The 27652-nt window shown below is 43.4% G+C and overlaps 1 protein-coding gene across 1 annotated transcript in view; it reads right to left on the bottom strand.

The window, feature by feature from the left end:
• The window catches only part of LRMDA (leucine rich melanocyte differentiation associated), a 1142706-nt gene that overhangs the window by 510066 nt on the left and 604988 nt on the right, over nt 1-27652 (bottom strand). Inside the window, exons 4-5 of the mRNA XM_065922685.1 lie at nt 21813-21939; nt 11484-11623 (exon numbers count right to left, since the gene is read on the bottom strand). Coding sequence (XP_065778757.1) covers nt 11484-11623; nt 21813-21939 — 267 coding nt within the window. The remainder of the gene's footprint in view (nt 1-11483; nt 11624-21812; nt 21940-27652) is intronic.

Genomic DNA, 27652 nt, shown 5'->3' with positions numbered 1-27652 from the left:
TGAGGTTACTAATATTTCTCCCCCGGCAGTCTTGATTCCAGCTTGTGCTTCATCCAGCCCAGCATTTCACATGATGTACTCTGCATATAAGTTAAATAAGCAAGGTGACAATATACAGCCTTGACGTACTCCTTTTCCTATTTGGAACCAGTCTGTTGCTCCATGTCCAGTTCTAACTGTTGCCTCTTGACCTGCATACAGATTTTTCAGGAGCAGGTAAGGTGGTCTGGTATTCCCATTTCTTGAAGAATTTTCCACAGTTTGTTGTGATCCACACAGTCAAAGGCTTTAGCGTAGTCAATGAAGCAAAAGTAGATATTTTTCTGGAATTTTCTGCTTTTTCTATGATCCAACCGATGCTGGCAATTTAAAGGGCTCTAATATAAAGGGGAAGATGGGTTCAAAGACAGGAATTAGAAATTGGCATAGCTAAGTGCCAAGTTTGAAGTTATGTACAAAGTAGCTTTTCAAACACAAAGAAAGAAGAATAGGAAATCTTAAGAAAGCTTCAAAGAAACAAGCCCTAAAGCAGTTCCCAAACACTAAGCTTTTTTCTCAGTGCAAATGTTACTTGAGGTGTGAGTAGGCCTCCCTCCTCAGTGGAGCCTTAGGTCCCCGTGGCCAGCACCCCCAGTTCATAGGATGGTCTCACATCATCAAAGGGCCTCACATATGCTTGTCCAGGTGAGACTCAGCTGATCACTCAAATGCCAAATAGCTCAGAGGTTTCTAGTCACAGCCTTCCTATGACTTAAAGTAAAAAATACTCTAAATTCTTTTGTGGTGTCCTTTTCCTGCTCAGAAACTTCCACACCAACATCTGAGGTCCTAGAAATTTGACTACCTACTTTCTGCTCTCTCCCTGGCCTCAAGCTACTCATTATCTTCTTTCTTACTTCTCCCTAAGCCTCTTCTTTCCCTCTCCGAATGCCACCTAAGCTTACTCGAAATTAGACAAGTTCTACAAAGGCCCTAATACCTTTCTATCCTCCAGAAGAACTCCCACTGGCCTCAGTCAGTGTCAGAGAAAACTTCCATCTTCTGCTTGTAGCAGCAAAGTCTTGATGACAACAGATTCTTTCAAATAAAGACACGTACAGACAGAAACAATATGTCAGGAGTGACGCTCAAAGGAGTAAAGACACCCACTAAGTGTAGGGTGGGAAAAGATGAATATTCAGGTGAAGAAAAGTCAGTATTAGAAAATCAGCCAATGTTTAATGATGGAATGAAAGATGTCTTCACAGGGCTGGCAGGAACCATGGTGACAACAGACAGCATGTTGTCATTTCGCCCCACTTTGGATCACAGCCCTGAAATCAAAGGAGAGAGAGAGAAGCGCTAGCTTTTAAGCTAGTTAAAAAATTTTAGATGACAAAGAGCTACTGTTTTCAGAGCACTCTTCTTTCAACACCAAAGAAACATCCATGAAACAGGCTGCCAGCTACCCTGAAACTAGGGGTGACCTGACTCTCACCCAGCTGGTCAGCCTGGATTTCCAGGTGGTTGATGCCTAAAGATGTCTGAGAGACTAGGAAGGCTCGTTCCAAACAGTTCAGCATGAGACTCAGCTCAGGGCTCAGAGTGTGTCCCTTAGGAGAGGTCTTCTTTCACTTATTTACACACCCATCCCCCAACAAATACTTAGAAACCACCACCTGCCAGGAACTGAGCTGGGTGCTAAGAATAGGTGATGTGCAAAACAGACGAGGTCCCGACTTTCAACGAACTTACATTCTAGCCCAGTGGGTCCCAAACTTGAGGAGGTGACAGGATCCTCCAGAGGCCTTGTTGAAACACAAATCACAGGGTCCCTCCCAAGAGTTTCTCATTCACTGTATCTGGAATGGAGTTTCAAATTTACATCCTAATAAGTTCCCAGGTAAGGCTGATATGCTGCTAGGCCTGCTGCAAATCACTGTCCAAGTACAAAAACACCACAAGAATTAATAGTTTTGGAATTATGAAGTTGATAAGGAGGCCAAGTGTATCCTTCCCAGTTCAGCTAATGGTCTGTCCTGCCCCTGATGTCTATGGCCCCCAGTGCCCAGACAGAAGCCATATCCACCAGACCTTTTTTCTTGCCCCTTGGTGGTTTGGAACCAGTTCTAAACCAGCTCTGCCAATGCTTAGTCAGTGAGCTTGCCTGTCCCATTCTGGTCTTGGGAGATCTATTTCCCTTTGTTCTAGGTCATGTCAGGGTGTCAAAAGCTGCAGCTTCAATCCTGAGTATAATACAAGTTTGCCATAAAAATACAAGAGAGGATTCCCGAAGCCACAGAATGAAGGCTTTTACAATATCAATTCAACCCTTGTAAATTTAATCCAGGGTTATTTGTTGCACCAAAATCTCTTTACTGTGATGTATTACTTAGTTACCAGGGTTATCACAGCCGTATCCTAAAGTTGCATAGTACATAAAACATTTCAGTTAACAATGCGGGAAGGTTAACTCCCCCAGATAACCTGCAATCACCAGGGCTAGTCCAGATGACATGCCTCTGTCAGCTTCCACGAGCTATTGATGGTTCAATCAGTTTGTTTTGAAGGTAAAGTACAACAAAAGGGCAGTAAACTTATTCAGACTGTCAACAGGGGCTATCGGGAATGGGGCTTGCAGGTAAGTAATTCTGGGTGTTTTAAAGCTATTATCAAACAGCAATGGTTGAAGGAAGAGACAGCTACTAATAACACAGAAGGCAGCCATCATAAACCACTTTATGGCAGAAACCCCCGTCCATAAATCCTGTGGCACCCGGAGACAGCTTCAGATTTATAAAACTGCTTGTTAAGCCAGGGCACTGCTTAATGAAAAGAGATCCGTCTAAGTTTTAAGGCTCACATCCCCAGCTCCAGAGGGCAATGCCAATTTTCCTGACCTTCCCAAGGTGGTTTGGAGAAAGTCTTAGGGCTGGGAGGGGTGTGGTATGAAGTAAGAGGCCCTCCTGGCTGTGACATGGAGGGTGAGGTTACCCAGAGGAGACCAGGGACCCTGGGAAGGTGTTCAAAGAACCACCTGTCTCTGCACACAGATTCTCGAAAAGTGAGACCCGCACACAGCTTTTCAGGTTCTCTCTCTTTTCATAGAGGAAGTGCCATTTCCTGAAAGAAATCCTCTAAAGAGATGCTTACAACTGGTAGGGGGACAAAGACAACAGCAGAAAGGCTTTTTTGGTTTGTTTGTTTTTTGCTCCCAAGTCAGTTTTCTCTACCAAAAGCTCTGGCATTTTTCATCTAGACTTCAAAGGGAAGGGAGGATGCTGTCTCCTGCCCACATCTGCTCCCCTGAGGGATCTGGCTGCTCCCCAGGCCCTCTGTACAACCACAGGCACACCGAGACACATCTCCTACATCTGCTCCTGGGGCTGGCTGCCATGCTTCTTCTTCTGAGACTCGACCCAAGAAACACCACATTTCCAGATCCCAAGGGAACTGCATGTGGAGTCACAGGGACTTTTCCCACCTCCTTCCCTTTACAGCTTCCTTCTATTGCCTCTTGCTGCCTTCTTGCTCTCATGCATGGGAAATGGGGAGACAAGCTGGGGGTCACCTCCCACTGGGGGCCCCTGAAGGCAACAATAGGTGATCCATGAACTGTCCTCGTCCTTTCACAAAGCTTAACAGAAAAGCGTGAACACGCCAATAGAACATCAAGCTTCTTTGCTCTGGATGGCATCAACCCCATTTGGTAACACTGCTTACCTCATGCTGATCAAAAACGCTGATCAACAGCTAAATGTTTCTGACTAATATTTAAAAGTCAGCAGTGGCTTAAATGAAGCTTACTGAAGAGACCAAAGCTTTCAAGTGTATGTGTTGGGGGGGAAACAAGAGGGAGGTCTTCCCAACAAAAAGCGTGTGGACTCGCAGGGTAGAGGAAAGAGCCCAGACTCTGGGCTTAGCTTTCTGTGTGATCTTGGCTCAGTCTCTGCCACCTTCCTGAGCTTCAGTTTCTCCATCTGTGCCATGAAGGGAGTGGGCTAATGCTGTCCCAGCCTCTTAAGCTTTAGTTTGCTTGCTTGATTTCTATGTGCCTTCAAGTTAGTCTACAATAAATACATCCATAGTCTCCTCTCTTTCGTATTGCTCCAATTTTCTTATCTCACTACCCCCTCACACCTTCAGGTAAGGGAGGATGGTGAGGAAAAGTCAATAAGGGCCACAGAGTAATGAACAAACACTGTGAGTGAAGAGATGACAACGCTCTCCCTCTAATGAGCCGAGGTGAGCTCACCTACAGCATTAATGAACGCCTGACAACCAGCCAAGGCCAGCTGATTTCCCTCACAGTTCACCGGCAGCACGTTTGAAGTCTCAGTGCAAATAATACACCCACAGGACAGACCAAGGCCCTCTACAGAGGGGAACCAGCAATTACTCTGTGGGTTTCTGTCACTTTGATCTCTAGGTCGTGACCTTTGCTTTCCTGTGATCTTCAAAGCCCAGATTGCAGATTAGCTGGAGAATGCTCACTGGGTTATGTAAGCCACAAGTTTTACGGCTCCTCCACGGCTGGGAAATGGTGGCAGCCCAGGACGGCCAGCAGCGGATGGCCGGTCCCTCCCTCCTGCCCCTTGGCTGAGTGTGACAGACACTGGGCAGGCACAGGGCTGCTCCCTGGGAGGGAACAAAGAAAGGGCGTCATGTTTTAAATAATTTCAAGTTGTAAGGAATACAGAGGTGCCTACTGAGGAGGAGGGAGGAAGGAGAGACCCACCAGAGATTGGAATGGCAGGAGACAAGAAAGGATTTAGTGAAGTAGTGCTCAGAGCCCAAGAGACCAATGGCCTTGTTTGATGCATGAGGTCTAGCACTCGTGTACCTTGACCTGAACTCCATCCTCTTCCCTTAACAAGAAAAAAGACTGACAAAGGAAGACGAGAAATAGACCCCCACACATGATTCATTGTCTGGCAAGTATTCAAGTCCATGGGAGGCCCCAAGGGGATCCTCAGGATGACGGTGGTCCCCCAGCTCACTTGGCTGCCTCACTCTCTTCCTGCCCCAATCCTGAAGGCTGTGGCACCTTCAGGTCCAGCACCTCCACTCAACATGAACCTCCATTCAACACTCACTCCAAAAAGCAGCCCGATGCGTGCACACAGCAGAGCAGGAGCAGGTTTCAGCGCCTATAATAACACGGCAGTGGGCATATTTCGGCCATGAGCTATGACGAACGGCATAGAGAAGCCCCAGGCTCGGCTTTGCTCCTGTCCCAGCAGGACCAGGGCACTGCTAAACAACCTGGTAGTATGTTCATGCTCACATACAGATTTAATGAGGCCATTTTACTGTGTGGATGTGTGCCAAGAAAATCCAGCTGGGCACACGGGGGGTAAGTGAGGAAGGAAAAGGGGTGATGTGGGGGGAGGGGAGGAAAGAATCCACAGAAACTGAAGCAGCTCTGGGGTCATTTCCAATAGCTCCATAAATCTGGTCACTTCCCATTTCTGGTCCAGTGGTTGGCCACAACGTGACCTAAAACTGGGCTGACCTCTCTGAAATCAACATCTCTCATGGAAATGAAACAAGAGACATACTTGTTTTGATGTATGGCTGGGTGACATATTATAAATATTACATCACATAACCACAGAGGATGCCAATCAATAAGAATTTTTTTTAGACAGCACTAAATGAACCATGGGTTCTTGCTTCTGAATAGACTCTTTTAAGTTTCCTACTACTGCTTAAATGATTAATAGAAGACATATTGTCAGAAAATGTACTTAAAGTGAAAAACAGTAAACTGTAGAAATATCATTCATTTTTTCAGCAATTTTATAGTGAAAATGTCTCATAAATTTGCATAGAGGCCCTACTATTAGGCTCTCGGTAACAGCTTGAAGGAAGGCCGACCTCCCGCTTTGTGGATGAAGGGCCAGGAAAATATTTTACCAAAAGGAAACAAAAGGTGGCTACATTGCTTTGTGGAAACTCAAATGCCACAGGAACTTGGCATTCAGAAGTCTTGTTGTGAAACTCTAAAATTTCTCAGGGACAAATAATGCACAAGCTCCAGGATGAATAAAGGAGGGCTTTTTACAGACCACAGAACAGAAATGCCTCATCCACCCATTCACCTCATCCAAATGCAAGGGTGATGATGCTTGTTAAACCAGAACTTAAAAATAAGTAAAATGAATTAAAAAATTAGAATTTCCATAGAATAGGCCTATAAGTCTGCTCATGCAGTCAGTATGTCACTGAGTGGGCCCACACTGAATCCTCCTTCCACTGATTCTCAGTTCTCATTTGTCTCAGAGGGTGAGCATCTTGCCAGTGTTGTGGATTTTCTAGTAATTCTGACCAGATGTGATTCCAGCTGCATGTGGCCCCTAGAATCTAGCTCCTCATGGCAATCTTGACATATGTTCAGTAACACACAGCCTTCCCAACCCCAGCCCCCAACAGCTTCTGGGGTAACAGATGAGAAGTGAGGAGGCTATGATTGAAGGGTATCCAGGCATGCCCAGGAGAAGGATCACTCTCCTAGAATCCAATCTTTCCTAAAGAATCATGACCAAACAACCAACACTTGGGTGGATTCTGAAGGATAGATCCTTGCTTTTTAACTGCCTTTGTTGATATCCAAGTGGATCTAGTTCCAAATATGCAGCCGGCACCCAAGGTACCCAAAGAGCCCCACATTTCTCTACAAGTATTCAGTTCATCAGAGGGAAGGGTGATTTCAGGCTACCTACTCTAGACAGATACCAAGCCCCTATTCCATAACCAGCACTACTTTTGGTATTGATAAGGCTTCAAAGGGCAAGAAGATGCAGTCCTGACTTTCAGGAAATCATTCTCTGGATGTTGACATGTATGAAGTAGTAAGAGAAATGTGTAAGAAGGAACATATAAAATGGTGTGAGTGGTAAAAGAGGATATGTCACTGCCTGGGAGGATGGTGTTGCAGAACAGCAGAGCCAACAAAGACTTTAAATACTCTTTAGTCCAGTAGTTCTTAATTAAGCATCAATGTCACCTATTGCCTATTTTGTTGCATTTGGCATTAAATGAATCAAAACGCCTTGGATGAAACACAAGTATAGACTTGGTTAAGGGTCACTGATCGAAATTGCCCTCCCCATTTTAAAAGTCCCACCAGCAAAACTAAACTCTATATCAGATCTTTTGATCTGCTCCTTATACCACAAGTCTGACTATTTTTTCCAATGAGACTAGCTACAATAACAACAGTAAAAAATAGTATTAGCTTTTCTTTTTCTTTTACACCCTTATAAACCTTTCTTTGAGACTGAATAAAGCAGAGTGGGAGATTTTCCTCAGTCTGTTCAGTTCATTCAGTCGCTCAGTCATGTCCAACCCTTTGCAACCCCATGAACCGCAGCACACCAGGCCTCCCTGTCCATCACCAGCTTCCGGAGTTTATCCAAACCCATGTCCATTGAGTCAGTGATGCCACCCAACCATCTCATCCTCTGTTGTCCCCTTCTCCTCCTGCCCTCAATCTTTCCCAGCATCAGGGTCTTCAGTCTGTTGCTCTCATTCTAGAAAAAAGTGCCTACAGTTCAATTCACATACAACTTCATGAATGGGTAAATGAATGAACCTGTGTGTGAATGTGTGCATGTACACACATACACACATATGCATGTATATGTACACATATACAATTTATTAGGTGATTCTGAAGAATTGAAACGAGAAATTTGAAGAAAAAACTCAGAAAACAAATAAGAATTTCCCAAACAATGCTTGGTTTACTAAACGTGATACCTGAAAGAACTTTCTTCCACCACCTGACCCTTCTAAGATATATTTTATAATAAGTTGCTGCCAGAAGATAAAATGTTTTAAAACAACCTCTTCATACATGAAATCACCTGTTAAAGGTGCCAAAGTTGATGAGAGTAACTGTTAAAGAAGAAAATTAAGTTCTAAGTGATTAACTTAGAAGATTGATTTATAAATTTTAATTATTCACTTGCTGGATAATAACCATATTTCTCCTAAGAGAAATCACGTTCAGATCAACACTATCACATCCCAAATAAAAGTCTTCATGAGAAAAATTGATTTATTACAGTTCTTTTAACATAGGGATAGAACTTCACTCTAAGATGGATTAAAAATCGTCTTAAGATTACTTCAAAGTTCTTCCCATAAAGTACATCTGAATTTCTTCTGTACCCTTACTAACATGTATGTTTCTTTTTAAATATATAATTTTCAAGAGATTTCACTATTTCTTACAGCTTTGCCTTTATACAAAATGCATGTCCTTAACTACACTCCTTCATCACCACAGATTTAAAAATCTGAACCCCAACAGGACCAGTTCCTCTCAAACTATTATCCTCTCTCTCTCCAATCTTCCAAAACTTACTTTCTAGTAGTCCTTCCTACTAAACAGATAGTCAATACCAAAATTAGATTGATTATATTGATTATATTCTTTGCAGCCAAAGATGGAGAAGCTCTATACAGTCAGCAAAAACAAGACTGGGAGTTCACTGTGGCTCAGAGCATGAACTCCTTATTGCCAAATTCAGACTTAAATTGAAGAAAATAGGGAAAACCACTAGACCATTCAGGTATGACCTAAATCAAATCCCTTATGTTTATACAGTGGAAGTGAGAAACAGAGTCAAGGGATTAGATCTGATAAGAGTTCCTGAAGAACTATGGAAGGACGTTCATGACATTGTATAAGAGGCAGTGATCAAGACCATCCCCAAGAAAAACAAATAAAAAAAGGCAAAATAATTGTCTGAGGCGGTCGTATAAATAGCTGAGAAAAGAAGAGAAGCTAAAGGCAAAGGAGAAAAGGTAAAATATATCCATGTGAATGCAGAGTTCCAAAGAACAGCAAGGAGAGATAAGAAAGCCTTCCTCAGCGATCAGTGCAAAGACATAGAGGAAAACAATAGAATGGGAAAGACTGGAGATCTCTTCAAGGAAATTAGAGATACCAAGGGAACATTTCATGCAAAGATGGGCACAATAAAGGACAGAAGTGGCAAGAATACACAGAAGAACTATACAAAAAAGATCTTCATGACCTAGATAACCATGATGGTGTGATCACTCACCTAGAGCCAGACATCCTGGAATGCAAAGTCAAGTGGGCCTTAGGAAGCATCACTACGAACAAAGCTAGTGGAGGTGATGGAATTCCAGTTGAACTATTTCAAATCCTAAAAGATGATGCTATGAAAGTGCTGCACTCAATATGCCAGCAAATTTGGAAAACTCAGCAGTGGCCACAGGACTGGAAAAGGTCAATTTTCATTCCAATCTCAAAGAAGGGCAATGCCAAAGAATGCTCAAACTACTACACAATTGTACTCATCTCACTCGCTAGTAAAGTAATGCTCCAAATTCTCCAAGCCAGGCTTCAATAATACGTGAACCGTGAACTTCCAGATATTCAAGCTAGATTTAGAAAAGGCAGAGGAATCAGAGATCAAATTGCCAACAGAGGGTGGATCATCAAAAAAGCAAGAGAGTTTCAGAAAAACATCTATTTCTGCATGACCACGCCAAAGCCTTTGACGGTATGGATCACAACAAACTGGAAAATTCTTCAAGAGATGGGAATACCAGACCACCTGATCTGCCTCCCAAGAAATCTGCATGCAGGTCAAGAGGTTAACAGTTAAAACTGTACATTAAACAAAAGACTGGTTTCAAATTGGGAAAGGAGTACGTCAAGGCTGTATATTGTCACCCTGTTTATTTAACTTATATGCACAGTACATCATGTGGAATGCTGGACTGGATGAAGCACAAGCTGGAATCAAGATTGCTGGGGGAGAAATATCCGTAACCTCAGATATGCAGATGACACCACCCTTATGGCAGAAAGTGAAGAGGAACTAAAGAGTCTCTTGATGAAAGTGAAAAAGAAGAGTGAACAAGTTGTCTTAAAGCTCAACATTCATAAAACTAAGATCATGCATCTGGTCCCATCACTTCATGGCAAATAGATAGGGAAACTATGTAAAGAGTAAGACTTTATTTACTTGGGCTCCAAAATCACTGCAGATTGTGACTGTAGCCATGAAATTAAAAGACACCTGAACCTTGGAAGGAAAGCTATGACCAACCTAGACAACATATTAAAAAGCAGAGACATTACTTTGCCAACAAAGCTTCATGTAGTTAAGGCTATGGTTTTTCCAGTGGTCATGTATGACTGTGAGAGTTGAACTATAAAGAAAGCTGAGTGCCGAAGAATTGATGCTTTTGAACTGTGGTGTTGGAGAAGACTCTTGAGAGTCCCTTGAACTGTAAGGAGATCAAACCAGTCCATCCTAAAGAAATCAGTCCTGAGTGTTTATTGGAAGGACTGATGTTGAAGCTGAAACTTCAATACTTGGGTCACCTGATGCGAAGAATTGACTCATTAGAAAAGACCCTGATGCTGGGAAAGATTGAAGGTGGGAGGAGAAGGGGATGACAGAGGATGAGATGGTTGGATGGCATCACCGACACAATGGACATGAGTTTGAGTAAGCTCTGGGAGTTGGTGATGGACAGGGAAGCCTGGCGTGCTGCAGTCCATGGGGTTGCAAAGAGTCAGACATGACTGAGTGACTGAACTGAACTGAACTGAGCCCTCCCTGCCTTATAGTTTTTTCCTTCCTACCTTTCTTCTTCCCTCCCTCCTCGTACATTGATTCAGGTGGGGTGCTAGTGAGAGCTTATATTATAACTGAAAATAAAGCTATATGTATGAAAACATCATTCAAAACATTTAGAAAACAATAATCAAGAATGAGTGCATGCAAAATTTAAAATGAAGAACGAAAATAAAATGAGTTTAGTAAAATGGGTAAGATCAAAAAAGACTCCCTAAAGAGGATCTTAGATTAGGTATTTCAAAGGTGATAGTTTAGAAGTAGAGAAAAGAAAGAATAGCATTTTCACTTTGGAGTCCATCAAAGACCAGTCATGAGTCTTATGGAACTTTCTCTTGAGACTGTATATAAGCTTCCTAAACTTTCATGGGAAGGCCTCTTTCTCCAAGATGTGACACTGAAGCAGACAGGAAGATCTTACAACACAGAGCAGGGGCCAGCAAAATACAGTCCATGGATCTAATTTGGCCTGCTGCATGTTTTTGTAAATAAAGTTTTATTGGAACACGGCATTACCCATTCATTTACAAATTGTTCATTACTACTTATGCACTATAATAGAAGAGTTAGACAGTTGCAACAGAGGTCATATGACTTTCAAAGCATACAATATTTAATATCCAGCCTTTTACAGACAAGTTAGTTAACCCCTGGGCTAGATCACTCAACATCTTTTCATGTTTCTTGGCTCTTGTTACCCTCAATGAAGGGAGACTCTGACTATAGGGTACCTAATAGAGTAAAGTTTAATATAGCATGAAGGGACCACTGATGCTTACCAGACATCTATTATGCACCCCAGAGGATAATATTATCTCTCCAAAAATGTCATTTTTCTCTTTTCATACCATGCTCAAACCCCTAGGTACTCACCTATATCTCTTGTAGTCTTCCTCATCCTTTTCCAGGCTGACGAGCTCATTGGGACATGCCACATTCCCCAGGAGGCTGAGGTACTCCAGAGCTGGTGTAACTTCTGCCAGGTGATCAAGCAGATACTCCAAGTCAGTGATGTGACAAAGGTTAAGGATCTTGATCCAGAAAGACAGAAGACTTAGCAAGGTACATAGACATCACTGGCAGGCACAGACCATAACTGACAGGCACAGCCTAGCAGCTGGTGAACCCCGTCTGCTCCCAGGACATGACATGGGTAGGGGTTGAAATCAACTTGCTGTGGGTGTCTGACATGGTTAGTTTTTCACTCCCACTGGTGACATGGCTCAACTTTTAATGAAAGCAAGAAATTACTTCCAAAGGTCTCATCAGAAATATATTGTTTCTCCTTTGGGGGTAGTCCATCATTAAAACATGGAAATAGCATGGATGCAAACTGGGATTGGCCTCCTCTATGATCTGAGAGCCTGTTGTGGAGCTAAGCATTTCTCAGTGGCCTCACTGGTGGCAAGAAGACATTACATTGGGTGAAAAGGAGTACAAAGCTAAGAAGAAAAGACAAACAGAACAGATGTAGGCCATGAATAGAGGCCATGACTACCAGGAGCCTACCAGTGAAAAGAGTTAGCTAATATTAAATCAGCGGACAGAATGGGGCCCTTATCAGGAAATGACGGTAGAGCATACAGGGGCTAAATACATGATGGTAGATGCCACTTGTAAGAATCGAAGAGTCAGGGTACCATTTCCAGGAAAAGAAGGTCAAATGAAATAAAAGGGCTGCCCTTACTCTGTGAGGATGCTACCTAATTGTGGGGGTGTTATCCCAATTTTCTCATACTTCAGTTTGTCAATTGAACTCCAAATCCAACCAACATCTGAATCCAGTCCCTAACATATCTGCCAGAGGATCACCACAAGGAAGTTTAAACTGTCTCTAACAACCATAAGAGAGAGTTTTTATTCCCCCAGAGATTGAATTCCCATACAGGGACTCAATTTAGCTAGTTGGGGAGGTCACAAAGAATAAGTAATTCCTCTCTTCCATGTGATGGCCTTTCAGATGGTTGAGGCTCACATATCTTCCTTCAACTTTACATTCTCTAAACTAAGTGCCTTCAAGAACTATTCCTACATAAGCTATGTAAAGATCATATGGAAGAACAAGCACTAGGTTGGTAGGGAGCAAGACAAACACAATGAAAGGGAAAGTTCACAAGCAAGAGAGGGGAAAACTAGTTAAAGAGGGTCTGAGTGTCCTCCTAGACTGTGGGTTTCTACTGGTCAACATCATCCTCATTTCCTAAACAAAGACAGGACATTGTACAACCTAGTTATTGATCTTTCAAATCTTCAACAAATGATATCCAGGAATGACCACAAAGGATCACTGGAATGAGGATGATAGATTAGAAGCATATGGAGAAGATGAGTGAGAAGGTCCCACCAAGGAGGTAAGCTTGAAATACAGAGGGCAAGTGACCAGGAGTCAAAACCTTAATGTATTTCATCACTCAAGATAAAACATACTTAATACTTCTTAAAGTTCAATCACCACACTCTTTAAGAAAATTATCTAAATAAAACTAATTAAAATGACAATGAACAATTTCAGGAAAAACTTGCCTTTTCCAGCAAGTTCTATCTTTGGATGTTTCACAGTCATTATATTAAACAAAGAAAAGGAAAATCAAGGAATCTTGCCAGTACTCTACCCTACGAGTGCTGCCCTTTGGCCCACGCAAAAGCATCTCAGAGACCCCTGTGCTTTGGAGTGCCTTCCTCAAAAATTTCTCAGTCTTAGTCCAGAACTCAGGATGGGCCAGGGCCAGCAGCATCACTCAGGGAGGATACTCCATGCCTTGACTTGGACCTGCATACACCTCAGCTCAAGTCCTGGTTTCTCCCCTTCAGGGTCCTCTCCAACCTTCTTGCCCACGTATGGTACCCATTGGATGTGCCAAAGAACAACAGGACTCATACCCATTAGGCTTTCCAGAAGCCTCAAGCCAGGTCCTAGTTCAAGGGGGCAGCCAGACGAGCTGATCATTCTTACTGGCCAGCCCTGTATTTCTGTAAAACTCCAAGAGAGTGGGCTGCCAAAATGGCACTGATGTGTTGCTCTGACACAATTCAAAGTATTTCTGTGGACAATGGCCCTGGAGAATCCATGGGAAGCCCTTTCTACTATGGACAGCAAAGTCCAGATCAAAGCTATTTCTCTCTTAGAGACAAATTACTTAAACTTTCATCTCTTTTTCATCTACTGCACAAAGGTGAGAATGTGAAGAAATGGAACTCAACACTGGCAAGATCTCCAGGTTAGAGAAACACTAGACAACAGAGTTGGCTTGACGTCCCAGTCATTCCTCAACATTTGGTAATTAGCAATGGGAAGGCTTGCACTCTACCATCCAGGGAAATGATGGTGGTGGTGGTTTAGTCGCTAAGTCATATCCGACTCTTGCGACCCTGTCAGGGTCCTCTGTCCATGAGATTCTCCAGGCAAAAATACTGGAGTGGGTTGCAATTCCTTCTCCAGGGAATCTTCCCAACCCAGGAATCAAACCTGAGTCTCCTGTACTGCAGGCAGATTCTTAACCAACTGAACTACCAGGGAGGCAGGCCCAGTCTAAGACAAGTAAATCTTCATACATGAACGCATCACAGAGCTAGCTAATAAGCTTGTGCAAGAAGGCTGCGTGCTTACATAGGTCTCTCCCAGGACTCTGGCAAAGGCCCTGGTAACAGTCATATGGTCACTTATTTTTGCAAAACTTGCAAAAGTAGGGTATTTGAACCACAGTCAGTTAGGAGTACTTCCCTGCTCTGATAGGACTTCTGTCACATTTCTGCTTGAGTTGGGTGATACGAGAGTGGCTGTGGGAACTCTTGGAACCTAAGATGAACTGACAATGAAGTGACACTGAATTAGGATTTTTCAGTTGGGTTTATTTCTGTGGTTTGCAATTGTTTCTGTGTCAGTAGGCATGTGGCGTGATATTCCTGCTACCCACCATGCTGACACACACACAGAGACCAACATAAAAATGATAATAAAATGGTTAATGAGCTTTATCAATTTACAGAATATTTACTGTTAAGTTGTTGAGTGTGTATGCACCACACAAACACAACTAACTTGAAACATCTTGAAATCTTTTAACTCATAGATGAAAGATACGTGTTTTCCCAAAGTTGATTAATTCTAAAATTTTTACCAATAATTTAGTGAAATTACCAATAATGAAGAGTGAAGATGAAAGGAACACCCCTAAATATTAAAAATAAAAGTCACTTTTCAATTAGACGCAATTATCTCTTCTGTATGTGTGCGTATGCTTGGCCACTCAGTCGTGTCCGACTTTTTGCAACCCTATGGACTTCAGTCTGCCAGGCTCCTCTGTCCATGGGGATTCTCCAGGCAAGAATACTGGAGTGGGTTTCCATGTCCTCCTCCAGAGGATCTTCCCAACCCAGGGATCAAACCCAGGTCTCCCACATTGCAGGTGAATTCTTAACCATCTGAGCCACCTGTAAAACTTAATTAAATAATGAAGTTATAAGGGAATTTGCAGGAAAAAAATGGAAAAAGTTCTCATACATAGTATAAAAGAGATTGTTTTCTAAATATGTCAATGTATAGTATCTGTCAACTTAAAAATGTTTAATATGCTTCGACACATTTTTTTATTCCAAATACACGTTCATCTCCATACCTAATTTTGTGTTTGTAATTATACAGTCTTTGCCTTTATGAGAGCCTCTTCAAATTATGTAAGCATCACACTTCACAAAATATGGATCTGCCTCTTAGCAGGAGGCTGTGGAAATGGAAACTCATTCAAATGTCTTGATCATGGGAATTTCTTGGGCAAAAGGTATGCAGGCTTCAAGAAGCTTCAGTCATTCTGTGCCAGTGAATCCAACAGGATTCATTGGAGTTTCAGAGTCTGCCTCCTTTAGGATATTTTGTGTAGCAGAAGCAAGTTCTTCTTCCTAAGCTTTCCAACTACCTGCTAAGTAAACATTTGGGTTGGGCAAGGTGGTCCCCCAAAATCCACACCAGTGAGGAATCACTAGCACCTACACCATGGATGCTCTGGACAAGAACAACATCACTATGTTGACACCACCAGTGGAGACTGAAACGTGAGAAGTTTCCATTGGTTTCTTCATCTCCTGGGTCAATAAGGATGAGCACAGCCTTGTCTTGCCTGACTGTGCACTTGGAGATGGAACTTGTCACATTCCTTTCTGTCAAGTTGCAGAGAAAATTAACCGGAGACAATCAGCTGAGGGAACTTGATGTCTCCAGCTAACCAATACTACCTTAGTGAAGACACTTAGTGATTTTTTTTTTCTCTCCTTTGTAAAATGTGAAGCTATCTGGCACAGTTTCAACTCTCTCCAGCTGGATTCTCAGCACACACCTGGTTTCCCTCATCAAGTCTTCTCCAGGATACTTACCATTTAGATTTTTTTCAGTGCTGTCTACAGAAAGTTGCCATTTCGGAGCCCAGCTGTCATGGCTAGGTTTGCCAAGGGAGATTTTCTGCAGAGGGCCCAAGATCAAAGCCACATCTTGCCTTGAAAGTTTGGAGCCCAAGGGAGGAGGGGAATCTCATGGTGTCATGTTGGGTTGCACAGGTCTGAAGCTGCTTCCCAGGTGAGAAGGTGCATGTCTCTCCCTCTGTGCTCAACCCCTGGTCAAAGGGCAGCACCTATTACTCCTGAGGGTATTTCAGCTTATCCTGATAGAAGATTTTCAAATGCTGAACAGCCTACATGACATATTTGATTCACACTCATACAGGTATCTGAAAGATTATCACATCCAGATAACAATTAAGGAAACTTGCAGTCAAAGATCACACAGTGACTAAAAGGCAGAGTCTATATTCAGACTTAGGTCCCGCAAAATGACAACTCTAGGGGCCACAAACAGAGGAATTAAAAAAAAAAAATGAGAAGTCTTCTACGCTTTTGTAGAATATCATCAGGTGCTGTCATCCAGTTGTACTCTGTACCTCAGTTACTTTCGATTTGGGATCATTCATTTAAGGCATCAAAGCCTTGGCTAACAGTAAAATGTGCAAGGAACTCGTAAAGGTTCAGGGTGTTAAACTGATTTACCATATATATTATGCCAGCACAATCTCTCAACAATACTCTCAGATGTATAATACTCAATTTACAGGTAAAGAAAATGAAGCCTCTGACAAGATACAGCCCCTTCTTCAAGATGACACAGTGAATTGCTATGGGAACTCCAGTCTGGCCTCCTAACTCCACTCACTGGCCTCCTAACCACAGCCCCGCTGTGTAACTCGCAGCATTATCCCTTCTTCCTCTCGGCACTGCCATTCCCAGCTATCTCTTCCTGCACGTGCTGAAGCCAACAGAGAATCAGAAAATAACGAAATGAAGCATGATTTAAAATGAAGTCAGCTTATCACCTTTCCTCTACCCACCTCCAAAGGCAAGTGACAGAGAACCATTTGGCTAACTATCTTTTCCTGACATTTCAGTTCTTCCCTTGTTCGGGGCTGGGTATTTAGATATGATACGGCTGAGACTGTCCATGCTTACGGGTGAGTGGGTGAGTGAGAGAGAGAGAGAGAATATGAGTGCTGGGGAGAGGAAGTCAACACCATGGCTAGTGACAACAGTGCTAGTCTAAACAAACCAAAGAGAGAAGAGATAAGCAATGAACAGGAGATCAAGAGGTAGCCTGAGACAACCAGGTCTACCAGAACAGGAGCCAAAAGCTGAGGGTCGAACAGAAAGAGAACAAAGGGTTGAGAGGTCAGGAAGGAAGCATGCAGTTGGGAAGGGAGGCATTGGTGAATCTAGAAGAAATGTGCCGCATACTTGGTTTGGGTTCTGGAATCCCCCTCATATTTGTTCTACATTTGATATGTGACTTGCTTTGGTCATGGGGCAGCAACATGTATGATGCAAACAGGGTTTGAAAAGTAGTTGCACGTTGAGCTTTGCTCTTGGGGCATCCCTCCCACGTGGAGAGGTCTGTGCTAGCCTGTTGGAGACATGGAGTTCCACTAACAACCAGTACCAATCTCCAGACATATAAGCAATCTCAGATCATTCAGCCCTAGCAGAGCCTCCAAATAACTGTGGCTGCCTGAGTGACCCAAGGAAGATGAGCAGAACCATCCAGTTGAGCCCTGCCCAAATAGCTGACATGCAGAATTGTAAACAAAAAAAACCCTGTTTTTTCTAAGACTCTAATTTTTGGAGTGGGTTATCGTTCAGCAAAGCTAATGGACAGAACCAAAGTCTAAGATGTCTCACAGAGTAGCATCATGGTACCTCATAGCTGTTGCAGAGCCTGGGTATTCAAACAAGCAGGCAGGAGAGTCAGTGGCTGAAAAGATAGAGAATGGCACATAGTGTTACTGCAGATTTTTACCTGTCTTTCATTTTTTGACTTCTTCATTTTTGACTTCAAGTAGACAAGGTAAGTAAACCAACCTCTGGGATCGTACCAGTAGACCAGAGGAGAAAGAAGACATGCTCCATCATGAAAAAGTCAACTGTAGTTTTTCGTGTATACTGGCAATAAAGCACTTACAACAGTATAGTGATATAACCGGCCAGCTCTACAGCTACACATTGCCTTCTGCTGCAGTCCCTTCCACACCTCCAACATTGGTCCCTCAGCATTATTGCCACAGACCAGAGATGCTGGAACAGGGAAAGGACTGAACCAAGGGAAAACAAGAAGCCTGTTAATCTCTGGTGATAGCCACACTGAGAATAAAACCATCAGCCAGTCTTGTTTATCCTTTTAAAAATGAAAAAACATTCTGCACATCAAAGGAATCCACCAACAATATAAAAAGGTAACTCAATGAATGGGAGAAAATAATTATAAATACTATTTCACGAGGAGCTAATATCTAAACTATATAAAGAACCCATACAACCCAATAGCAAAAAAAAAAAAATTACAATTACAAAATGGACGGAAGATCTTAATAGACATTTTTCCAAAGAAGACATACAGATGACCAACGGGTACATGAAAAGATGTTCAACATCATTGATCATTAGAGAAATGCAAATCAAAACCACCATGTGATTTCACCTTATGTCTGTTAGAATGGTTACTATCAAAAAGACAAGAAACAATGACTGTTGGTGAGGATGTAAAGAAAAGGGAACCCTGAACACTGCTGATGGGGATGCAAACCGGTGTAGCCACTATGGAAAACAGTATGGATGTTCCCCCAAAAAATTAAAAATAAGATGAGAATTTGATCCAGGATTCCACTCCTGGATATTGATCCAAAGAAAGCAAAAACACTAATTTGAAAAGAAATGTGTAGTCCCATGCTCACTGCATGCAGCATTATTTACAATAGCCGAGACGTGGAAACAACCTAAGTGTCTATCAGTGGATGAATGGATAAAGAAAGTGTGATACACACATATGCACACACAAAACAGATTATTCAGCCATAAAAAGAATAAAATCTTGCTATATGTAACAACATGGATGGACCTCAAGAACTTTTTTATGCTGAGTAAGTCAGAGAAAGACAAATGCTATATGATCTCTCTTATATGTGGAATTTAAAACAACAATAACATTAAGACCAACCTCATACATAAAAAGAATAGACTGGTGGTTGCCAGAAGAAGAAGGTGGAGGGTAGGAGAAATGGTGAACTATTTTAGTTGCTGTTGCTTTTAGTTTAAATAAATTAAGTGAATGAATTAATGAATTCTAACGTGGATCCCTGCACATTTTCAACATATTCTAAACCAGGTTATGAAAATGAATCCTCTAAAATGAGAGATAATAATGCTTAGTAAATTCACATGAATCTTAGTAGAATCTAACCTATTTAATCTAACCAGGTAATCTGTCAGCCATCAACACTTGCTCAATATCTCTTTGACTGCTAGTGGTAATAAAAGAAAGCAATACTATAACCTATGTATATTAAACACATAGGTATTCAAAAAATACTTTCCAATAGTTACTATACAAATCAGTGATTGAGCAAAAAAACCACCCACTAATTCATCTGCAGATTGTCGTTATTTGAAATGACATTCTCTCATAGTGGGTATGTCCTGGTTTTAATTGTTGTGCTCAGGCTGGTGCTAAAATGAGTTTATATGTCTCAGTATGCATCAACTAATACTACAGAGAAGTGGCCAGGAAGTGTGTTGAGTGAGAAGAGGAATTGAGTTTTGGATTAGCATTTGCTGTACAATCTTTGTGGCTTCATCTGTGGGCTGTTAGGGAAGTCCTTCTCACTGCACCATTTCTTATATTGCTTTCTTGACAATATCCCAGGGCAGAGGCAGCTGGCTTTATAGTCACGCAAAAATCTGCTTTGCATATGTCATTGTTGTACTTTGATTCCAACACACACAAAAAATTTTCATACATTCCTCTTTGTCAGTTATTCTAACAGGCAGGTGAAAGCTGTAAAATCACACGTACAGAAAAAAAAAGAAAGAAACAGAGGCTCTTAGAAGATTAACTGTGTGGCCATGGTCAACTGTAATTAAACTGACACATGAACCTCAAGTCCAACAACTCCAACACTCTACAGTAATGTGGGACACAGAATATGAGCATGGGGTCCATAGAAGGAAATATATCATTCACATTCTAATTATCCTTTTATTCTTAATCAAGCAGTTAATCATCTCAAATGGCCAAGGAAGCCATAAGACACACTATAATTATTTGAAAAATTATTTTCAATAATTTTTATTCAATTCTTTGCTAATATTTGCAACAACTAGGAAATTTGGTTGACCAAAGGATAGGAGAGGAAAAAATAATCCATGACCATTTCATTATGATAAAAACTGATATTTACTTATAGACCTTCTCATTTTTCTAAGAAAGTACCAATTAATAAAGGCCACAAACAGCATACTTTACTGAATAAATAAAATATTAACTTATAACATATAAGCAGTGGTTAATAAATAATTTTGCAAATCATTCTTACAGCTGACATAAACATATATGTCAATCTTAACATATATATCTAGCTTTATTTCATACTTTGTGGGAAAATGCCCCATCTTGTTTCTATTAACTTACCATGTGGACAAAAACATGTGATTAAACCACCTCAGGCCTCAAACACTCGATCAATAAAACAAGGTGATTGGATTTCAAGTCTGAGGCAACAGAGTCAAGCGGAAAGAACTCTGGATCTGGCCTCAGTTGAGACTGAATCCAGGGCCTGGTATCCTGTTAAACATCTGGCTGTGGGCCTATACTTCAATTCTTTGCTAATCTAGGTAAGTGGAGAAACCACACCCTTCTCAAAGGGTTTGCAAGAATGAAAACAAATACGCTTAAAGTTACCAAGCACAGTGCCTCATCCATAGGAGTGCTCAATAAAGAACACCTGATCATAACAATTCCTTCATCCCACAATCATTTATTAAACTTCAACTTTGTGCCAGACATTATTCTAGGTGTGAAGGATACAAGTAGTAACAAAACTGACAAAACAGCCTGCTTAAGCACATTGGCACTGAGCCGGCATAGAGGTCTACAGCTCTAACTGGGAGGAGCTGTGTGCCTCACACTGCGTAACCCTTTGATTCATTTCTCAGCCTCATTACAGAATCCAGAGCAATGGATCTCTCTGAAGTATCACCCCAGGCTGCTAGATCCTCACCACCTTAAGGAGAAACCACACCAGAACGGCTCTCCTTGGCCCTTCTCATCATCACAGTACTGTAAACGCCACGGGGGGCAGAGCTGGGCCTGGGCTTCACACTTATCCTCCACCTGAGCCCCCTTCCCCTCTCTTTGGTCAGAAGGGTTCCGCAAGCCTGCCCCAGAGCCTTCCAGAAGCCTCCGTGAAGGCTGAAGTTGCTTGGCCGCACTACCCTCTGCTTGCCACCAGAGGTCGCCCTCCCACACAAGCCCAAGCAAACAGAAGCTGGCTTTGCCTTCTCGGCAGCAGTGACATTATTTTCTTTCTCTATTTTTATCTATTAAAAAGATTTCTTCACAGCCATAACTTAGATCTCTACACTAAAATGGAGCAACAGGAAGATATAATGGTGCATTTCATTTATGAATGACCTATAATAAATTACTCTGAAGTGTCCCGAGTGCCAGGAGACAGAACGCTTTGTCTGCCCACGGACTGTATTTCACCTACTTTAATTTAGCTGACACATAAAACTCATTTGACATTTCACAGGTATTTGTGTGGGGGGGATGGCCTGTGGGAGGGGACCACTGCGGGGCCAGGCAGGCAGTGGGGGCAGGGACAGAGCCAAGGATATTTGGTTCTTGTTGAGGGTTAAGGTGTGGAGCCTGGGTAACCCTGGCAACACGAGGTCATCGCCTAGCAGATTGTTGTCCAAGATGAGTTCCTCCAGGCTCCCGAACGCGCTCAGTCCTTCCAGTGACCTGCAATGACAAAGGCAACAGGAAAAATGATCCTGCACTAAATCAGGGAGGCCATTATGAGCCGAAATAAATATTTTAACCTTCCCTTTCAGGACTGGGAATAGTTTGGGCTTGGTGCCTGTCAGCAAAGTGAATGACAAGAATTAGTAGAGGGAGCCGGGGCGGGGCGGCGGGGGAGAAGGGGCCGCTGGCACTCACCGCATCCTTCACGCATTGCCAACATGAAGGATGAGGGTCACTTAGTGAGTAGCCAGGATCCAAAACAAAGGGCTTCAGATACGGCCTGCAGGATAAATTTGTCAATGTCTTGTGCCTTCAGGCACCCAGCCTCGGCTGACCCTAACCTCCATTCCCAAGATAAATAACTCTGTCACAGTTCACCTTCATTCCCTGGACACAAATTTAAGTTGTCATCCATCATTCCTGCCCAGAAATATCATACCCTCTTACAATAATAAATATAACTTCAAGTATCATTTCTTAGCGGTTCTCCTCTGCGCAGTCCTAGGAAACGGCAGGGAAGGCTTCCTTTCTCTGCATTCACCGCCTTTGACTTTCCCCCTACCTCTGCTTTTTTTTCTTTGCTAATCACTTAATTTGCTTCTGCCAGTGTCCCAGTGGCTACCTCAAAAGGCAAGACATCCGAGGAAGCACATAATCACTCCAGTCCGAGGGGCTTTCTTTTTCTTTCATGATTTCTTTTTGTTTATGTTAGGCAGGGGTAGGTTAAGAAAGGGGATGAGGGAATTTCTGCCTCAAGGCTCCCTGCTTGAAGTTTATTGTTTTAATTTATGCATAGTGGATTTCTCACTTTAGTTTTTGGAAAAAAGAAAAAAGCATCAAATGCAACAATGGAGATGTGGAAGCATTAAAGAAAACAGACATCGGAAAGAATAAAGTACCCAGCTCAGGGGTAAAAAAGTATCAGAAAGGGGAAACAGCCCTGGTAATAGGCATAACTGAAAGTTAACTCATAAGGTTAGGGGTGCATGAGGTGCAGGCTGCGAGGGGCTGTTGTGTGCATGTGCCTGTCCATTGCACACAGACGGTAATTACAGAAAGCCGCCCAGTGGAGGCACTCACAGGGCCAGGCCACATGCTCCCAGCTCGTTCACCTGCCAGACCCAAGAGCTGTGCTGAGCTTGCAGAGGCTGACAGCTGAGCTACGATGCTGGCCAGAGGGCTGGCTTGCACGGGATCTCTGGCTATTCTATAAAATGTAACCAATCGGGGAGATGTTGTCTACACTATTTATGCATTTACTGATGGCACTTCCATTACAGACCCCCTTGCTTGCCTATGCTATGCCTGGACCTGTGGTGTGAGTGTGAATTTGAGTACCAGACCTTTATCGTGACATCCATCCAAAAGGACTCCAAAATTAATAGGCAATACTTGGGAGGTGAGAGAAGCAATTCAACCCCCAGACTTCACTGGGCCCAGAGCTCCACCAGCAGCCCCATTCCTGCCCCAAACCTCCAGGTGGCCCTCGCCAGGGCCTAGCACCCAGACCACACCGAATCCCTGTAACTGACACTATATACTCCACAGCGGGGTGGGGGGGGGGGGGGTGTACTGCATACATCTCGGGTCAAGGGTGAACAGAGTCATCAAGTTTCATTTCCTCCTCCTCTTCTCTCTTCTTCCTCATGTTTCAGGCAGGCAACACACAATTTATACACATGCAGTCAGGAAGCCCTGGTATTTTACCTCTGTCCCGTCATTTACTTGCAGCCTGAATTTGGGCATCTCAATAAGCCCCATGAGCTCCCTTCATCTATGTTGCCTCTAGCTCGTTGAATCTTATGGAGATTAAGTGAGAAAGGAGTAACAACTTACTAGCAAATACTGGTTTCATTCTTTTCCTTCCTCCTTTCATTCACTGACTTTTCTGGAAGCCCTGACCTTTGGTCAGGGATCCCGATGCAGGGGATGTGCAGAGAAATAGATGTGCAAAGGTGTGTAGTGAGGGTGGCTTCTCATGGAAATGCCAACCTTTCCTGAAGTCCCTTCCTCCTTGGGGGTTAATGAGTGTTGATGCCAAAGTGCTTTTCAGAACCAGCCCCTGTTTATCTCTAGGGGAGTTGAGGCCACCTCCACATCAGGGCACCTAACAGATGGGTAATAAGTCCTTGTGCTCAAACATCAGCTGGGCTCTGGTCAAAGGCACATCCAAATACACACCATCCCGGAGTTATGCAAATATAATGCTCTTATCAGGAGAATCAGCAAATAGTTGGCAACTGGCAAGCCGAAGAAAGCTCCTTTCCAAGAGTGCTTCAGGGGAGGCATAAAATAAAATGACACAGTCTAGTGAGGACAAAGCCTGAAACACTAGAAGGAGTGCCGCAGAGATGCCTTTCCCTCTGGGCGGTGGGCTCTGGGGCAGAACTCCAAACAGGAGGAAGACTTCAGAGAGCAGTTCAGAAGCTCAGGTCCAAATCCCCTGTCACTTGCCTGGATCGAGATCCTATTTTGCCATGCTATGTGATTAGCTGCTCATTTAAAAGGGAACCTTGTTACGTGGCGGGGGGCCAGGGGGGTGCATATTAATAAATCCCTATCTTCATGTCAACAGTGTGATGTGCACTTGGTGATTTAATTAGCTAAATTCAGAGCTGAGGGATTGGGGACAGGAGGCAAAGAGCATAATGAAGGGTAAAACTGGAGAGGACAGGATTTCTGGAGCTTGGCTGGCATGTGGAAGGCAATAAACAGATGCTTAGAGGACGCCTTTAATTTTCACTTTAAAAATTTTTTACTTTTGTGTTGTTGTTGTTGTTGACATTTTCCTGGAAGAAGGGGGAAGAAATTATGGTGGGTCAATCTTTTATCTCATACCCCTCTATACAAGATGCCTACAAAGAGATGCATGCTATCAAATAAAATAACAAGGCAAAAAAGGCTCTAAGGGTCCACACAGATCTATGCTGTTCAAGGGACAGCTATGGTACAAGGAAAAGATGACAGGATCAAAAGATCTCTGTTATAACCTTGTATAATATGGACAGCAAAATACACCCAGACCCAGGAGCCCAGGTAGAGGAGGTGACTGTCACTCCAGAGTCACTCACCAGAGTGGTTGGCTATAGCTACAAACGCCTGAGGGGTGGGCCAGGAAGGCTGAGCAGACCTGGGTGCCATGGTCAGGGGCTGGACGGGGAGAGCAAGGCCAGGCCAGCTGGACAAAGGTCTTCCCAGCCCAGTGGAGAGATGTCAAGGGCAGACAGGGAGACCCGATGTGTGGTCTGGTCTGTGGCAGGTGGTTTGCTCCGGACCCCTAATCAGCACCTCTGAAGCACACTGCAGGCTGCCTGCCTTCACTGCACCAGCAGGAAGGCTGCCCACGATGTCACCCACAGGTACCATCTTGGTCCCCTGGGTCACAGGGCTCCGGCTGGGCTCCCCCAGGAGCCGCTGTGGCCGCCGGGAGAGTCTCTGCGCCTTTTCCAAAGTCACATCAAAATGACAAAACATCAGAACGCATTCAGCTCCAGCAGATTCAAACAGAGAGAACTTTTAAGTTTCCACTGTAATTAACCCTATCCTCGTTAAGATAATTATGATCAAGCTTCCTGTCAGAGTTAATATCCCAGCATCACTGCCCGTGGCTCCCACTCTGCCTTCATTATCTTATAAAAACAGTGGCACTAAACAGGCTCCTCACCCTCTGCAAGCCAGGCCAGTGGTTGTGAGCCTCCAGGACGGAGGGACCTCAGGCAGGACAGCTGGGCCCACGGAGATGCTGCTCCCAGACCCGCAACCTCTTCTGCGCCTGGGTGGGCACACGCTCAGTGGTCTTCATCCTTTCCCAAAAGTTAGCTGCTCATCAGAATGGGGAAGGAGAAGTCCTCTGGACCAGAGCGGGCCTGGGAGGTCTGGGGCAGAAGCCCTCACAGCAGGTCCCTGGGAAATGCCTGCACACTGACTTCCAACAGTGGCCACAACCAAAGCTACAAGGACAGGACAGACAGCACATAGTTGCCTGTGGGGGATAAAGGAAGAAACAGAATGGGAAACCTGTGATAGGCCTGCTCATGTCCCATAAAGGGCCCAGTTGTCTAACCCATGAGAGGAGTTCTTTCTTTCTGCCATAAAATTCTTTTTATATCCTATTCAAATGCAACTCCCCACCCCCTAGCCAAAACCCAGCCAGGAAACCCACTAAAGGACACATTCAGAGTTCCCAGTTCAAGAGCTGCCCAGCTCATTCTTGGGGTGCAGGCTGTGGTAAGAATTAGATTCCCCCTTGTCCTCAGCTCCCAGCCCATAGCGGGCATGATACTTCTGCCTGACATGAGGCGGAGAGGGAACGGGAAGACAGGTAACCACGGAACCTGAGAAAGGTAAGTGTCTCTGTGGGACCAGAGTCACCTCAAATCCAGAACCAGAGGGTGGGATGTTCTCAAGCCAATTAAGAAAATAAGATTTCCACAAAGATCTTTACCTCTCCCTCTACGATACTTACCTAAACATCCACACACATACTGTTTATTGAGAAAATGGGGAGACCTTGGACCTAGAGGACCTGACCCATATGTCTGATGCCCACCACACTAGCTAGACCTAGAGAGTTTCCCAGGTCAGTCACTGCCTGCTCTTCAATGGTCTTTCCGTGTGACTACTGTCTACCCAGCTCCCAGCCAAAAGGATCTCATTGCAACCTCCCTAACAACCTGGAAAGTTTCAACACATGCTAAGGGCTCAGTGCCTCTCTGCCAACTGACTCCTGCTCAGCCAGGAGCCTGTGAACTGCTGAGCAAAAAAGCTGTCAATAGTATTCCAAGGGCAGGACAAAGAGTAAGCTGACGGTGACCAGTCAGGGGCTAGGGGGGCAGTCCCTCAATTCATGTTTTTTCATAGGCCAGAGGGCCTCCCTCTCTTTACCCCGTGGCCAACTGTCTGAGAGTGGGCAGAAGTGGTATTCAGTAAGTCTGCACCTGTACAACCGGGATGGTTATTAAACTACTTCAATATTTTCTTATCAGTTGGTACAAAATTGCAGTTCTGAATATCCAGGGTGCCCCACCCTGTTACCCTGGACGCTCCCATAGAGCTCCCAGACCTTTCCACAATTCAGCAACTAAGTGGTTAATGACCTTCTCACCCTCACTGCACAGGGCTTTTAAGGACCCTGCTTCAGCCAAGATCATTCTGATTGGTCAGTGCAACTGTTCAATAATTTAAACATCACCCTTGAAAGCAGAAATAGCAACCTGTACTCTTTACTGCCTCCCACTATGCCAAGTGCAGTGTCTAGCACACAGCAGATCCCTGGGAAATACCTGCACATTGACAAGAACAGTGGCCACAACCAAAGCTACAAGGACAGGACAGACAGCACATGGTTACATGTGGGGGATGAAGGAAGAAACATGAGAACGGGAAACCTGTGATAGGCCTGCTCATGTCCCAGAAAATGGCCCAGTCATCTAGGCCATGAGTGGAATCCTTTATTTCTGCTATAAAATTCTTTTTACATCCTATTTAAGTGGATATAACTAGAGAGAGTATATAATCTAAAGTATATTACTATAGATGGTATATACTATAGTATATTACTATATATAGTATGATATATACAGTTATAACTATATATTTTCTACATATTTTTTCTGTCATTCAGGTCACATAACTGAGGATATATGTGCAAATAATAATAGAAATCAAGCCTCTATATTGTAACTATATAAGTAAAGGGTGAAAGTGTTTT

Source organism: Muntiacus reevesi, chromosome 2 (assembly GCF_963930625.1).
Source record: "Muntiacus reevesi chromosome 2, mMunRee1.1, whole genome shotgun sequence".
Taxonomy (NCBI): Eukaryota; Metazoa; Chordata; class Mammalia; order Artiodactyla; family Cervidae; genus Muntiacus; species Muntiacus reevesi.
The sequence above is the reverse complement of the archived record's forward strand: the minus strand, read 5'-3'. Positions and strand labels throughout refer to the sequence as shown.